At 39.7% G+C, this 16,418-nt stretch overlaps 1 protein-coding gene across 1 annotated transcript; it reads right to left on the reverse strand.

The window, feature by feature from the left end:
- Positions 1-10: 10 nt before the first annotated feature.
- LOC116377094 (rabphilin-3A-like) lies at positions 11-15,096 on the reverse strand. Its single transcript, XM_031838641.1, has 5 exons — positions 11,561-15,096; positions 11,286-11,342; positions 10,464-10,588; positions 776-857; positions 11-502 (listed from the first exon to the last, which is right to left on the reverse strand). Exons 1-5 carry the CDS (start codon positions 11,705-11,707, stop codon positions 233-235), a joined length of 681 nt encoding a protein of 226 aa, XP_031694501.1. The 5' UTR covers positions 11,708-15,096; the 3' UTR covers positions 11-232.
- Between the last annotated feature and the right edge of the window lie 1,322 nt (positions 15,097-16,418).

Genomic DNA, 16,418 nt, shown 5'->3' on the forward strand with positions numbered 1-16,418 from the left:
GGTAATCCATTCTCACTGTGCCTCCCCACTAGTTCCCCATCACTCCCTAAGCTCCCATGTGCTCCATTACCATGATATACATTAGGGCCATGCCAAAGCTGTTAAGCAGTCTGACGAAGAAGCAGCAGCGATCTGATGTGCCAAGTCCATGAAGGATGGGGATCCTTTTTTGATTTCTAAAGCGTCTCTATTTCCTTCTCCACTCAAACTCTCCTTTTTCAAATCGTTCTCCTCAAGCCTCATAATTACCCCTCATCTCCCCGCATTTCTTTTCTTTACTCCTCCCTCCGCCTACGCTCGGCCTGGTTTGTAATGTTTTTCGCAATTGCGCCGCTTTCATTCCAGCACTCTTGCACAGTTGCTGCTGCAGCTTCGTTCCGCTCCTCAGTTTTTTTCTCAGCCTACCTATGAAGTCGTTGCTCATTCCCAAGTCGTAGTCCCACACAGAGATCTCCAGGGTTTTCTTTGCCAGCTGGTCCAAGGTAACTTCATATGAAAACTCCTGTGCAGGTGGTGCACACAAGAACATATTCATATCAATGATTAATTAACATACGAGTCGAAAGAAACTGAATTCGTATCTTAATGAATTTTCAGATGAAACATGCAGATTGATGCACAGAACACATTCAATTAAGGAATGTTTAAAGTTTTAAAAAGTATTCTTAATTGCTATGCTCATCAGATACACTACAGAACATACTCTTGAGCTCAGTAAAGAAAAGAAGTTGATAGGTGTATTGTGGTTATTTGTAGAACAGGAGTCACTTTGTACCTCATTGAATTCAGGGTTGAGAGTCTTTTTCTTCACTGTAGTCTTGTTCTTTGACTTTTTCCCCATATCTGGCTGCAACGTTCTGAGAAAGAGAGGGACAAAAAGAGAGCAAAAGCTAAAGAGGACATGAATGCATCGGGACCTCGTACACTCTTTAGGTGGTGTCCAACCTCATTATGAGACATAGCTTGAACTTAAAGAAATAGTTTGACATTTTGTGAATTTGCTGATTTGCTTTCTGGCGAGTTAGATGAGACAGGGAAAATATAGACAGAGATTTAAATGTGCAGTTTGGCAAGGTTTGTACAATAGAGATCCTAAAATGCATTTTAACATTTAAACAAGGCCAGAAGAATCATTATTGCTGAGTTGAAAGGAATTAAATCGGTTAATTTTTTTCCAATCGTTTTGACAGTGAACTTTGCTGAATGGTAGAAACAAAAGGGAGACGGAGATTTGCTAAATCTCTTTCAGAGATAATTGTGACCCAGAAGTCTTTTGAACAAAGATGGGGACAGTGAGAGAGTGACAGAGAGACAGAAAGAGAGAAACAGTAGACCACAGCAAGATTGTAATCATGCCTCCTGTAAAGAGGCAACAGAAGGATCGCTAAAGGGCAATGGGAATCATCATCAGCATACATTCCAAGTCAAGATGTTCAGGCGGTGAGATATCTCACTCTTCTAGCCCGACCTCACCCCCACCCACAGCCAGTGGCGAATCCTGGCCTGACAGCTGATGCATGAGATGGGCTTGGGGTTGTCGCTTCAGAGCTGGAATCAGGATGAGTGAATGATGGAGGGATGGAGGTGGGAAAGGAACAGGAGGAGGAGGAGGAGGAGGAGAAATTGATAAATGGTGGCACAAAGACTTGAGGCACTCGACGTTGTCAGTGATGAAAATGTAATTTTTCATGAAATTAAATGATTGGGCTAAAGTTACAGTAGTGACAAACTGACAATTTTGAAGTCAGTCCTCCCACAAATGGTTCACTGAAAATTTAACTTATTAACATATTCTTGCATGTGTCTTAACCAGGATTGACCGAAGGAGCCTCAATATCAGAATGTATCCAGATGTTTACAATAACCCCTCAGGTTCTACACCGGCTTTAGGGGGCTTAACCGGCCAAGGGTTTGTAAGATAGATCTGACGGATCACATGATGGTAACAGTACATTTATAAGAAACATTAATATTACTGTTCAACCAAATTTAGTGTATTTTTTTCTGAAACAATCTGAGATGGAGAAGTCATTCTTTGGTTGAACTGCTCACCACTCATGTCTGCATAACTAACTTAATAACCTGTGAAGTGAGATTGCAAGTAGACACCACTGCATTATTAACCATAAATAAACATTTAAATATGATCATCCTGCGGTGGGTGGGTTAGAAACAGGAGCTGACAAATCTGCATATAGGTGGGAGGTGTCTAGTCTTGTCAGATGGTGCAGTAAACACAGTATAATAGTCTTAAGTTCAACAGTGTGAAATATAAGGACATTGGCTATTTTGGGGGAATGAACACAAACTGTCCAGTGGCCAAATTTGTGTGAATTACATGAAAACTTTTATGAAACTTTTCTTTCTGCACACATCTTTAAAGATTATTCTCAACAGTGAAATGCCCTCTGATAGCACATAGACAGCTTCTGTTATTTTGCACACACTACTAATAAACCTATTACCTGTTACACTCACGATTATAGTGTTGGTCAGTTGATGACATGTGACCAAACAGCTTCTTGTCACAAGTCACAGGTTCTGTTAGGTGTTTATTGTATATTAAAAAGGTCATTTTCTCCAGAAGCTAATCAGCATTAAAATACTTAGTGCTTATACAAAGGTCTGTCTGCCTTCGTGAGAAAAAAAAAAGAAAGAAAGAAAGAAATCCATTGGGAGAGGCGGCCAAACAAAGCATCTATTTGACCGGCAGCATGTGAGAGGGTGAGGTGAGAGCCCGAGGGACATTTCAGTCTGAGCTGTGCCAAATCACATTTTACATGCGGCTCTGAGGCCGTTCAGACGAGGGATTCCAATTTCCAGAATAACAAAAGAACATTTGACAGCAACATCCATAATAATGATAGCACAAATATCTATTTTCTGTACAGCAGCAACCAAACTATACCCAAATTACTGTAGCAAATTCAATGTGAAGAATAAATCATAACATGGAAGGCTGGCCCATAGAGATAGTGGGGATTATCTTTTCAGTTATTGTTGGCGGTTTCCTTAAAAAGTAGGTCGTTCACAGCAAGATACAGTAAACTAACAGTTTTCTGTGCTATACACTGTCTGTTCCATGAAACTATTTTGTTTTTCTCATATATTGCAGTCCTGACAAGTGAGGACACGTCTTTAAGAATGACATACAAGGGGGGAACAAAATAAAACAGGAACACACAAAGAACAAACTCAAATCTAATGCAGCACAACAGCTTCAAAACATCCGCCACAGACTCTACAAAACCTCAAGCTAGCAGATTTATAAAACGTAGTATTGTTTGCAGCGCATTCCAAATGTGTTAGATATATATTGCTGTTGGTAATGATTTTGCTATCAACTCCTCTAACTATGCTGTCTTCATGTTATCAACCCATGCTACAGTCATTAGCTCACTTGTATTATATTACATCCTTTTCATTTTATCCAAGTACATTAATCAAATATTTCTAATCTTTTTTTTGTAGATGTTTGTATTCATACAGATTTTATATTTTATTTTAAGCTCTATTTTTTTTAAAATAGTAATACAATACTCACATTTGTACAGTGACAGAGTTAGTAGTCACAGTAAGTGTGTAAGTCTGCAGCATCTGTATTGAAGAATGAATAAACCTTAAAACATGGGGGACAAAATCCACAGTCTTTGTTCTGTGCAAAAATGCTTTCGAAGAAGCTAAGCTATGAGGCTTCAGCAGCCTCAGTTAAACAAATCAATTTGATACCTTCCAATATAGCAGTCTTTTTAGTACAAAAGTCCCTCATTATCTTACTATATCCTTCATTGCTGCCTTTTTCTTGCTGAATGTCATACTACAAAGTAAATAAGTTTGAGTTTGCCAAATCAAGAGTGCTGGCGCCTCATACTAGCTTTGTGTCAGCTTCAGAAAGCCTCTTTGCACAGAACGAGCACTATGGATTTTGTCAAGATATTAGGAAGAGGAGCTTCTTTGTTTGTTGTATTTGGCTGAACAAAAAAGTCCAAAAAATGGCTTTGGCTTCTTGACCTCTTCTGTCCTTAAAAAACAAAAACAAAACAAGTATTTTACTATATGTTCCACATTTGCTTTTATGCTGTTTTCTATGTGCAAATTACATTAAATGAAATGTAACAGGACAGGTTATAACGCAAGCTAAAATGTTCTCTCATCTGTCTTTGCCCTTTATGTCATTGGACCCTCATAACTTAATCACATGAAAATTTGCCAAATGCCGGGGTCACAAGCATTTGGTACCTAAAACCAATCTGACAGCAAGTTTAGTCGAGGGAGAGACAAGCCGAAGAGCGAGAGCATCATGTGAATGAGAGATAGAAACAACACAAATATAGAAGTGGAGGGAGCGGGTGTTAAAAAAACGGAACGAAAGTTATGACACTGAGAGGTAAAGACAACAATTTTTTTTTTAAATATATGAAAATTGAAAAGTGGAGCTTTCTGCAGCCTGCTGCAGAGAGGAGTTCACACAAGCGTTCAGAAGGAAAAAGAGAGCGAGAACAAAACTGTGAAGCTTGGCAGTGTGCTTGGTCAGCAGGAAATATCTGACATGTTTTGCACTTTTTTCTGCCTTCACATGTCTTTTTTTCTGACAGAATAATTTGTTCTTTAAACGTTTAAGGTAATGTGTGAAGAGAAATGTGAGTCAAGCTGAAGGATGTAAAGTCATTTAGTCTTCGAATGCTAATTTGTCCTTTTGAAGGAACGACAAATTAGTTCTGCGATAATTCTGACCTTGTGTCACTTGAGTGGCTTCTAAAGGCTGATTGATAGAAAAGACAAATTTGAAAAGCCCTCTGGACAAATGCACAGACACACACACAGACGCAGCATGGAAAAAGAAAGACCAGCATCAACATCAGTTTACAGATTCCTCAAGAGGATTGCTGGTGTTACAGCTCCAGGACATCAGCGCTCTGACAGTGAAGTAAGCCAGAATGCTGGCTAAGCAAATTCATTCATTACTCCTATGTCGACCTAATTGCTCAGTATACTCTAGAGACGTAATTCACCTATGCCAGCAATACATTCAACCCCTATTTTATTTGTGTGTGTTTAAAGTTAACTTCACTAAAACTTCTGAGACCCTGTTACAAAAGAGAACAAAGGAAACTTTGGCAGACAGGCAAGTGGAAAATCCAACCAACTTGAGTGCCATTAATACGAATCAGATCAGAGCAGTGGTTCAACAAAGTCATGTAAACTAAAAGAGTCTGCAGAAAAAGAAACATCCGGTGAAAGGATGCCCAACAAGAGGGGGGGGGGGGAGACAACAACAATAATAAAATGCAATATAGTGTGTGAGGAGAAAGAAGCGACAGACAAAATAGAAAGAGATGGATACTCTGGGTGCATATGTGATTTTGTGATGCACTCAAAAACATTGTGCATCAAAGAAATCCGACAAAGCACAAGGCATCACTTTTCAAGTAGAGGAACAAATCGGTACCTCGGAGAGAAAGAAGGAAAATATTCACGTATGTCTGTGCAAAAGATTTCTTTTTTACAAGACGTGAGCTTACTTTTTTTTCTTATTTCTCTCATCTCTCTACAGAAACTTCAGACAACTTTCAAAATCTCAATACTGTGGGTGAGTATCGAAAAAAGTTTTGCTCAATATTTTCCGCAACAGACTGACGGATGAAAATGTTTTTCAGTACAGTAATTGTAGCTGTCTCATTCAGACCAAACTTCCCTTCCTCTGCTTCCCATCTTTCATCTATAACACGTCCTCTTAATTAAGCTACAACATAGTTCTTCATCCATGCCCTCCAGAATGACACACAGTAGCGTTTTCTAATCCAGCACCACTATGGTTAAAGATGGTCAAGATTAGATGAAAAATGCTTTTTTAACCTTTCAGATCACATCCTCAGTATAATTGTGCACCTATTTAACAATACATGCAAAAAAAGTACAAAAAGATCCATTCCTTCATATTTCTATATCAGAATCAAGCCATCTTTTTTTCTCTGCAAAACAAATTATGACGTGTGCATACGTGAGCTAGTACAAACCAATTTCGACATGACATTCATCCATTATTTAATCTGCCTTGATAGACAGAGGAGGTGTGTGTGGAGATGAGATGAGGTGTCATCTCCGCCCACCTTTTAGCGGTCCAATCAAATGCGAAGGATTTGATTTAAATCCTTCTTGTAACTTTACACTGCTCAACTATTTAGTAACTCTGGGGAATACATTACAGTACAGAAGTTAAAGTCGCTCTAACTTCCGTTTCACTGGGACTCTAACGGTTAATTAGGTTTGTGCACAAATACTTAGTTGGTTAGGTTTAGAGATTTGGGTTAAAATAAGTAATTGTTGCATTTGTAAAGCGCTTTTTCCCCAGGCGCTTCACAATTTGCCTCTCTTTCATCTCTTCAATTAGAAACACACACATGGCTTGACCATTAGGAGCAATTTGGTCCAGTGTATTGCCTAAGGACACTTTAACATGTGCACAGGAGGGGGATAGAAATGCCAACTCTTGGTTAACATCATGGTTTGGGTTCAAATTAATTCATCCACGTGTTTAAAGTTTTGGAACTATAATGGCCATGGTTAAAAGAAACCAATACTGACTGCCGATAGGAAATAAACAGTTGCATCTCGTGTTAAAGTAGTTTGTGGCTATTCAACAACATCCCAATACTTCCTCCTGAACAAGTCATACTTCCTATGCTACAGGGCTTCGTCACTTCAAGGAAAACAAATACAATTTTTTGGGGCATTTGCTGAAACCACTGCCACTTAAATTTTTTTTAGACAGCCTCTCCATCAACTGTGCATTATCAGCCAGTTCTTCATGTAGAGCTAGACTTATAGTTCTGTGATGATACATGTGAACTTCTCTGGGGATTTACACATAGAAGGGTGTTGTGGGTAGTTGTAGGTTGCAGCGGCTGACAGAGGAGCCAAAGTGCACACCTCTGAGATCTCAAACAATGTGTCCTGCAGCTGTGTATGTCAAACAAGCTAACCATCCATCAATCCATTTATCCAGCCATCCATAATCTGTAACCAATTATCCTATTCAGGGTCGCGGGGGAGGGGGCTGAGCTAACTCTAGGCAAGAGGCTAATCAGTTGATCAAATTTCCTGTCAAGAGGTTGGTTGAAAATAGGAAAGAAAAAAATACTTATAATGATAAATGTAATTGCAAAGTATAAAAAAAAGCAACAACAGCCAAGCAAAAGTCTCTGAATGACACTGGTGCACATTCACTTAAGTGCTGCTGGCAGAAGCTGGATTCAGCTTTAAACCTACATTAAGGATCAGGAGGATACTAATCCATTTTTTTCCTGCATCTTTTATCATCATCCTCAGGCCTTAAACAAACATTGTCTTGGTCAAAGGGATCAACACCAAGTTAAGAAACTTACTGAACCTTCAATCACTGTATTCCCATCACACTATGTTGGATCCGCTGAAGAAACTATGGGAGAAAAATGTATTTGTGTCTTGAAATATATTTGTGTAAAATCAACAATATCCATAATTTGAAATGCATCCATGTATATTCACATTCATACTGTGATATTGGCCTGTATCATTGTCATATGTTATTCACGTCACCGAGACAGGGAGACGTAGATAAACAAGTAGTGCAAGATTTGTAACGTAGGGCAAGATAATCAAGAGAAGACAAGCGGGGAAGGAGACTGTGGTTAATCAAAAACCCTCTGCTATGACTTGTCCGAGGTGCGCAGTGCAACTTGTCTCGGTTAGAGGAGACATCTCCGAAGGGGGTGGGGGGGGGGGGAGACTTATGGTAGAATGGAGGGTATAAAATAATGTAATTGTGAAGTTAGTTGACTCCAGACAGCTCGGTTTACTTGTATACTTTGTGATGCAAATAAATCTGCGTGAACGGAAGAAAATCCAATCTCTCTTGTGTTCTGTGGGTGTTCGTTACCGAGTTCCTAATGGTGAGATCCTGTGGTGTCTCACCACGAGTCAGAGAGATAACAATTACTGATCCAGCCGTTAGGTAAAGTCAAAGAAGCAGCTCATCAACAGGGAAAAAAAGCCACAACAAAACTAAAAGCTACTTAAGAGCAGTTAAAACTTCCTTTAGAAGCAATTTCAGCAACCTGGAGCTCGGTACAGGATTGCTTGTCCTGTGTGGGAGCTCTCCCACTCCCTGCACTGTTGGTATTTAAAATGCACCAGGCAGGTCAGAGATTGAGTTGTGTGGGTTTTATTTGTCACCACCTCTGCCTTACAGGCAGGTTGGCTCAGGTGTGCATTGTGTCGGACACTTTGTCATTCCTCGGCTGAAAGGCACTTTGAAAATCGCAGTCTGACAAAACACCAGAACACTAGGATTGGTAATATAAATCCTGGGCCACAATTACTTGTTTTAATCATTGATAAATCTATAGATTTTTTTTTTTTTGATAAATTGATTAAACTTAATTGTTTAACCTATAAAATGTAAGGAAATCTCAAATTCTCCGAGCCCAAGGTGAATTGATTTATCAGACCATCAATCCAAAATCCAAAGATATTGGATTTACAATGATATGAAAGAAAGTAAAGAAGCAAATCCTCACTTTGAAGAAGCTGGAACAAGTGAATGCCTGGCTTCTTTCTTTTTGGTTGCACACTATTGTCGGAGGAGGAGCTGCTCACAGTTGGAAAAATGTGGCGGTTGGTAATAAATCATCTCCAGAAACTCCTCAGAAAACAAACCACAAAAAGTATTATATCTTTGAAGGAACATGTTGCTCGCTCTTTGTGAATGTAGAAGGCCACTGCCAATTTAATTTCAGAGTTTTTCTAGCTGTGAGCAGCTCGTATTTGCAAGGTGGGACTTGGTGTTTTCTATGTTTTGGGTCTGTAAAATAGAATCGGTACAGTGTGGTAGCTGTGAGGCTTCCCCTGCCAAGCCTCAGGGGAAAATCCACAGACATGGCATGTTTTATTTTGGCAGTCATCAGACGAGTTCGCAAGCTTTAAACATTACATTAAAACTGTTAACAGCAACAAAATGTCTGGTTGGTACATGTTCGATTGTCAGAATTGATATTCCAACAGCGGACTTAAGTTCTACAAAATTCCTACAGGATCACGAACATTTCATGTTAACTGGTGACTTTCCACTGAATGCATCCGTTGTTGCTCGTAGTCTCGTTGGTATAGCCAATAAAAAGAGATGAGTATGTACCTAACATGGATTGAAGGCTTTTACGAAGACACCTACATGTTCTGTTTGTGTTTTCAATAGTTGCCGTCACTACGAGCAAACGCAAGCCATTCAGATGAGAGTCACCAGTTAACACAGTCACTTTTTATACTGAAACATCGGTGGCATCTATGGCTGCAAGCTATTAAATGTGTTGACTACCACTGAACTGGTCAAAAATGCTTGTGTCTGTAGCGCCCATTTTAAAACTCAATAAACACAACGCTCTGAGTCTGTGTCATGGTATTTGACGTTCTGTATATGACCACAGATAATGTGATAAGAATCTAGTGACTTGTATGCTCATAATTTAACTCTGGTGTAACATTACACACTAGGTTTTCTTCACCAAATAAATGTATATATCTAGTCACTAAATATTGGTCAACTTATATACACACTCACTAATAGCACACAGATATGTAAATCCATTTTTTTGGGTTGCATTTGTAATCTTTGGTGGTTATTGCCCTTGCATAATTTGACATGATATTACTCGACCGTACTTCCGTTTCCAAACTGAATGTGCACACTTATGTATATCATCGTTGTTTATAAACTGTAAAAGAAACTCAATTATCTCCAAAACAAAGCTATTCTGCAATCTCACAGACATAAAACTAATATGTCACAATACTGACAACATGTTCACCGCCATCGTTTTCCAGTTTATCAGTTTAGGTCAGATCACGGCCATATACAGCAGTAGTGTATGCACATCCCAATATTCTATCAGGTGCGTTGGCAAAAAAAAAAGAAGGAAAAAAGGCACCCACAGCCACAATAACCCAAGGATTCACACCTGAGTGAAAAAAGTCACAATTATGTTAAATAAAAAATTGTCTTTCCTGTCTATGAGACTGCTCTCATACAAAAGAACATTAAAGGAAAATACTGGTTTATTCATTTCCCATAAATGTAGCCGTTGTGACTCTATTGATCGTGCTACAGTTGCACTCACAACCTCCATTAGAGATTTAGGAAAACAAGGGCTCAAGCAAAACAATTCCCACAAGATCCCTATGCAGTCAGAAAACATGGCTATTCCAGGCGGTGGATTCAGAGACAGTATTTGAAATGAGTTATGTGTAAATCATACCTTTCCCCCGAATGTCTACAACTACGGTGGAAAATGTTAAAATGAACATACACTCTGACTTTTCACCATACAATAACAAAATCCAACCACTGTGAATTGCTAATGCAGAATAGCTGCATATGAGCATGATTTATAGGGTACCAGGTTTGGTCATGAATATCAGACATGACTTACATTTTGACGAAGGGGTCAGAGTAGCCATTGGAGTCCATGGCGGCCAGATGGGCACAGCGTATGATCCCAACCAGCAGGCAGCCCTTCTCCGTGTTATAGCACAGTGACACCAGGATGCGTCCACGCTGGGGACACAGCACAAACAACAGTGTCAGACACAGCACCTGTTATCAACCTGACGTTTCCCTCTTCAGTGAATACACGGTGGGGAATCCTGCAGCAGGGTCACTAAAGTTTCTCAAAACACTTTTCACTCAAATCAACACAAATAAAACATAAATACAATGAAAACGGAATCAAAAAATTTGCTGCAACATTTTTTACTACCTAGGATATAGCGTGTTTTTTTATATACGGGCAACTGGTGTATTTAAATTAAAGCATGTAATTAAAGGCTTCATCTGAGCCCAGCAAAATGACACTGCTCTTTTCTCCTTTTAATCTGAGTCTATCAGAGACCAAAAGCTATTAGCCTCTGTCTCTACAATCCTGTATAGAAATTAGATAACGACCACCAGAGGAGGAATACGCCGGACAGGCAGCCATGGTGTAATTTACAACATGTTCCTATATGGAGTCCTGTGAGTAGTTTCCCTTCACAATAGTCTATTAGAGTTCATGCCTCAGGAACATATACCAATTAAAAAAATGCTTAATTAAACTTTCTTTTCCTTTAGAGATGGTGAAAAGAGAATACATTACAATTGCTGAAAAGATCAAATGTATCAGATATAGGAGAGTGATAGGAACTCATAGTCAGCCATGTTTTGGTTGATAGTGGTTATAATAAGATCGTGATGATAAAGCTGATGATAGTTTTACCTCCTCCTCTGCCACGACCGCTCCCTGCTCCACCATTTGATTGTTAGCTTCTTTATTCTAAAATGAGAAAAAGATACATAATGGTTATAGCCCACATAGCCTCCAGGTGAATATCTATTACACGTTATAATGCAGTATTTTAAATTGATGACTGATAGTCCCCAGGCAAACATGAACAATTGAGATAAGACACATCTTGATATATATGTCCACAGAAACCCATTTGGTTTATGTGCTTAGTCACACACACACATGCACACATAATGAACCCCTACCTGTGCAATTCTCTCCAGGCCCATATTGTAGCGCTTGTTCTCGCCCTCTTTCAGTTTCTTTAGAGGCACTCTCACCTCTCCAATGAATTCATTTCGTCCGAGTCTGTCCATGTCACACACACACAGCCTTCGCACGTAGACACACATACAGATGCAGAGATACAGAGAAGAGAATCACGTGAGTCAGTGAAAGGTTACAGATGAACCGCGCCGCTGTTTTGCTCTGCTCATTACTCGTAGACTGCGCCAAATATATCCAAAGTGCATCTAAACAATCCTACATCTGCAGCCAAAGCAGGGTTCCTGGTGGCTTCACGCGAGCAGCCTCGTGAATTATGAGACATTGAGAAACTGCTGAAGAGAAAAGAGGGTTTCAAAAAGTTTTGTAACAATTTGCTTCTTGGCTGTTACTCCATCAGACACTAATTTGTTGTAATTGAAACGTGTAAGAGGAAAGAGATTGTTTCAAGCAGGTAATCAGTTAAAAATACATTGATTTTGTAAAACAAATTAAAAGGACTTCTATGAATTGATTTACATACATTATGTGTTACATTTATTATTCAAGGTTACTTTTCAGGGTGTAACTGAGTTGGAAAATGTATTGTGAAACAAAACAAGAGTAAGAGTCAACAGCCCTCTCTACGGTTGCTTTCTAAATTGAAAAACAGACAACTGAATCAGTTTGTCTGTATTGCTACAGTTCTGTAAAATGATTTCCTCTGTAGAGCACACTTATTTAACCTCATGGTGATGTTTGATGGAGGGTGAATATTCCATCAGCTACAGTACAGTTTTACAGCCCATCACCTGCTACAATATTCCCTCTGTGCTTGAATATTCCCAGATGGACTGTCACTGCTCTTGATTTCTACCTCGCTCTTCACTCTCTATTCTCAACCTTTCTCTCTGGCTCCCCGCACACACCTTCCCCCTCTTCCTGTTCTCTTCCTGTCCCTCTGACATTTGGACATTTGACATGCTGGTTCCAGCCTTTTAGTCATAACGGATGAGTATCTCTAGCAGAAGCTTCAGAGTAACTCTGACTCACAACCACGGCTGTCAGATGATTTATGTGCCTTTGCTCTGTCATACATGCAGGGTGTCTGTGATGAGATGAAGGTTGTGGGGAAATGTGACACCAGTACCGCTCAAACCTTTGGCTTCTTACATTCAGATGCTCCATCCGTTTCCTCACACCCTCTCTCACTGTTTTACATCTATAGAATTCCTCTAAAAACCAAACAGATGCTCGTGGAGTCTGTTCAACCTGTGGTGCCAAATTTAGTGTGGAGTCGCTGACGAAATCCGCCTCGTGAGTTACATTAGATGATCAGGGTGTTTTGGCACTCCTGCTTGGTTTCTGTACTTGTGAAAGTGTCTCTTTAATAGTCTCAAACAAGCAGGAAGTGTCAACAAAAACTGACTTTGATGACAACAAGGACGACCTTTGCTGTGGTATTGTTTTTATAGTTTTTTAGAAGGATGATTGCCACAAAATATGGAGCTAATTGGTATTTAACCACTTATTTAATTAGGCATATAAACACATATATTAAGTCAATTTGAATGATACAGTATTTTATATGCCAAATGATTTTTGTGGAAAATCTCAGCAATGCTTGTTATATTCTAAGATGTAACTTCAATATCAGACAATGTTTTTAAAGAATCAAAGGATCCTTCTCCTACCATCATGCTAACAGCTTTGTGAAGCTGTACGAAGGCACACCAGTGCTTTGGGCTAAATGCAACAACAACATGTACTAGATGATTATTATTGAATACCTGCACAAAATATCATGGCATGTTGAAACATTTGACTCAAAACCAAAAATGTGGACCTAGTGGTGGCGCTAGAGAAAAAGTCAGAGGATCACCAAAGTCAGTAGGATTCATCGTCATGGGGAACATACATGTCTGTATAAAATATCACTGCAATTCATCAAATAGTTGTTTAGATATTTCAGTTCGGAAATTTGGAGCAGTGACCGACAGACCAACATTGCCACCAGCAATTCAAGTATAACACCAACCGAAAATATCACTCGTCCTGACATCTAACACCTAATCAAAGTTTTTTTCCCCCTCCATAGTACCAGACATACATATATCTCACCTGAGGCATCCAGCAGACAATCTCAGCCTCGCCCCCCCATCCAATACCAAATCAAGTCCTATATTTGTCCCTATCTCCCCACAGCCGAGGACAGTGAAAGTCTATTGGGAAGCCTGACAGAGGGACAGAGAGATAGAGGGAAGAAATTGAGAGAGAGACTAGACCTGGCACTGACATCATGTTGGTAGTCCTTTAACACACACACACACAGACATGCGCACACGCACGCCCACACGCGCTCCATCTCTCCTTGGTTAACAGCCTGACTCAAAACCAAATCATTTTAGTGATAAAAGCCACAAGGAGTCTTGAAGACGAGATTCTCCCCAAAGTCATGAATGTACAGTTCACCTAAATCTTTCTGTGCATCTTTTAAAAAGGCACTGAAAAGCGTTGAGCTATTTCAATGGGGGGGGGGGGGGGGGGGGGGGGATTGAAGCACCACATTACCACTGTCACTGCGTCCTAAATGACTTGAAATTTGCCCAAAGGCAGAGGCATATTGCGGCCAATAGATAAAGAAGTGTGGACCTAATCTCAAAATCATGTCAGCCTCACTGCAGTAAAACAATCTTCAGAGCAACTCAAACTGTTCAGACTTCAAAAGGAAACTGATAAATCTACTTGTTCCCAGTGCAGTTTCTAATGCTTCTGCTTTTTTCTAGAAATCAGCACTGAAAAAAACAGATTTTTCTACTGGAGATCAGTAAAACTTTCTTTTAAATAAGACAATTACAATTTTTACAACTCAGTAACAGACTGCATAACTCCAAGTCGGTTGATTTTTCACTCAACACTTAAGCACCTCAGGCAGCCGTGCTGCACCATTTGAAGGATTAGCTGGTATGCCAACCGTGAAGTCTGGATTGAGGACATTAGTTATTAGTTTACTCGGCTGATTCATTCTTAATAACAGACTGGATCTCCAGTGGCCCTTAGAAATTAAGTCTGCCCACTGAGGAATATTTGAATTCAGAATATAAAAAAAAGAATGCAAAAAAAGAATGCTGTTACAACTTTGAGAGATTGTTTTTCTCTCCAAGCCATTTCATAACCAATCGTCCCTTTCTATTTAAGTGCATTTTGCTTCCGCATAGTGGCTTTATATAATCATTGTAGCTGCAAATGAGTGAATGAATGACAAAATAAATAAATAAATGCATGAAACCATCCTCTCCCTCCATTTTACACAAGGCATAAATGTTTTCACATTTATTTATCCTCCGGTGCAAGAGCAGTGCTGCAGCAGAATGTACCAAAGGAACGTTTCATTAAGAATGCATGGATCTGTTTTTCAAGTCCTGATAACGACCCCTCTGCTTTTGTTATCCGCCGATGCAGAGTACTAATCCGATACCAGTGCTTAATTAATAATCTGTATGCCTCACTGTGTGGAAGAGACTGGGATCATGTGTAAGGCTTGACTTAAACATTGCTTTCCTGAATTTTTATGAACTATTAAAATAAAATATCATATACTAGCAAATATGTTAATATGTAAATCTGTAATGATATGATAATGATGATAATGAAATATGTAAAAAAAAAAATTCACTAAAATTACAATTCAAATGTAAACCTTTTTAATGCAGCAACAAATTGATCAAAACTTAAACAGGAATTAATATTCCAGTTTGTAATAGTGTATAAACATAGAATTGAATTGAATAGATCGGCCCCAGTGTCGGACATTACCCGATCCAGCTATTGAGGTAATATTGGCTGATTATCCAATAAAGGTATCAGTGCATTCTTACTTTTCATGACTCAAAAGCTTTATCACTGTCTACATATGATCGGCAGTTTTCTGCAATAGACAGTAAATGCATTCAGACCCAGTCATTACTGCTCTATATAATAGTATAGTAGTATAGTTTATTAGTAAAGTTTATTAGTGGCGGAGTCCGCCATTCCCGCACTTGATTTAAACCGCCTACCTAAGCACAAGGGATTCTCAGGAAACGATACATGAATATAATCCAGCGCAATTTCATCTAATCGATAACAGCCTCACTGTTTACTATAACTTACTGCTGGCCCAGTGTAAATAAACTTTGCACTGTCCAGGCCTTCAGGCAGGTCTACAGAGAGACTGAGACTGGTCAGAGTCTGCCCGCTCAGCAGTTCACAGACCATGGGGATCAAAGAGTACATCTTCCCCTCCTCTGCGCCCTGCTTGGACCGGCAGAGCAGAGGCAGCCCCATGAGTAAACATCTCTCTGGGGATCCCTCTCTGTTTCTCCGCTCTCTAACTGTTCCCTGCTGTCTGTGGAGTAATGAGAACAAAGTCTGTCTATTGGCTGAGGAATCGTGCTGGCACCTGAACACATCCACAGAGTTTGAGCAGATTCTCTCTCTCTCTCTCTCTCTCTCTCTCTCTCTCTCTCTCTCTCTCTCATTCATTCACTCCTGCTCGTTTGCTATCTCGCGTATTTCTCACTGTCCTCATTCTTTTGTTTTTTTGGGCTCCCTTTATCCATCTCACTACATGCTCTGTTAGCCAGTCTCTGTGTCTCTCTTTCAATTAACCCATGGATTCTCTCCATCCCTCTATTCTGTCATCTTTCTCAATCTTGGCCTCCCTAGTTTCCTCTTCCACACCGGTTTATCTGTCACTTGACATCATTCACACTTTTCCCCCTGCTCTCTTTGTTGATCTTGGCAGTCACCTCTCTCTCTCTCGCTCAACAATGGTCACACACCTCCTCTTCTTCCTTGTTTTGGCTTCCCAGAGCCCCC

Source organism: Anarrhichthys ocellatus, unplaced genomic scaffold (assembly GCF_004355925.1).
Source record: "Anarrhichthys ocellatus isolate YVR2014 unplaced genomic scaffold, GSC_Weel_1.0 scaffold892, whole genome shotgun sequence".
In the NCBI taxonomy this organism is placed as follows: Eukaryota; Metazoa; Chordata; class Actinopteri; order Perciformes; family Anarhichadidae; genus Anarrhichthys; species Anarrhichthys ocellatus.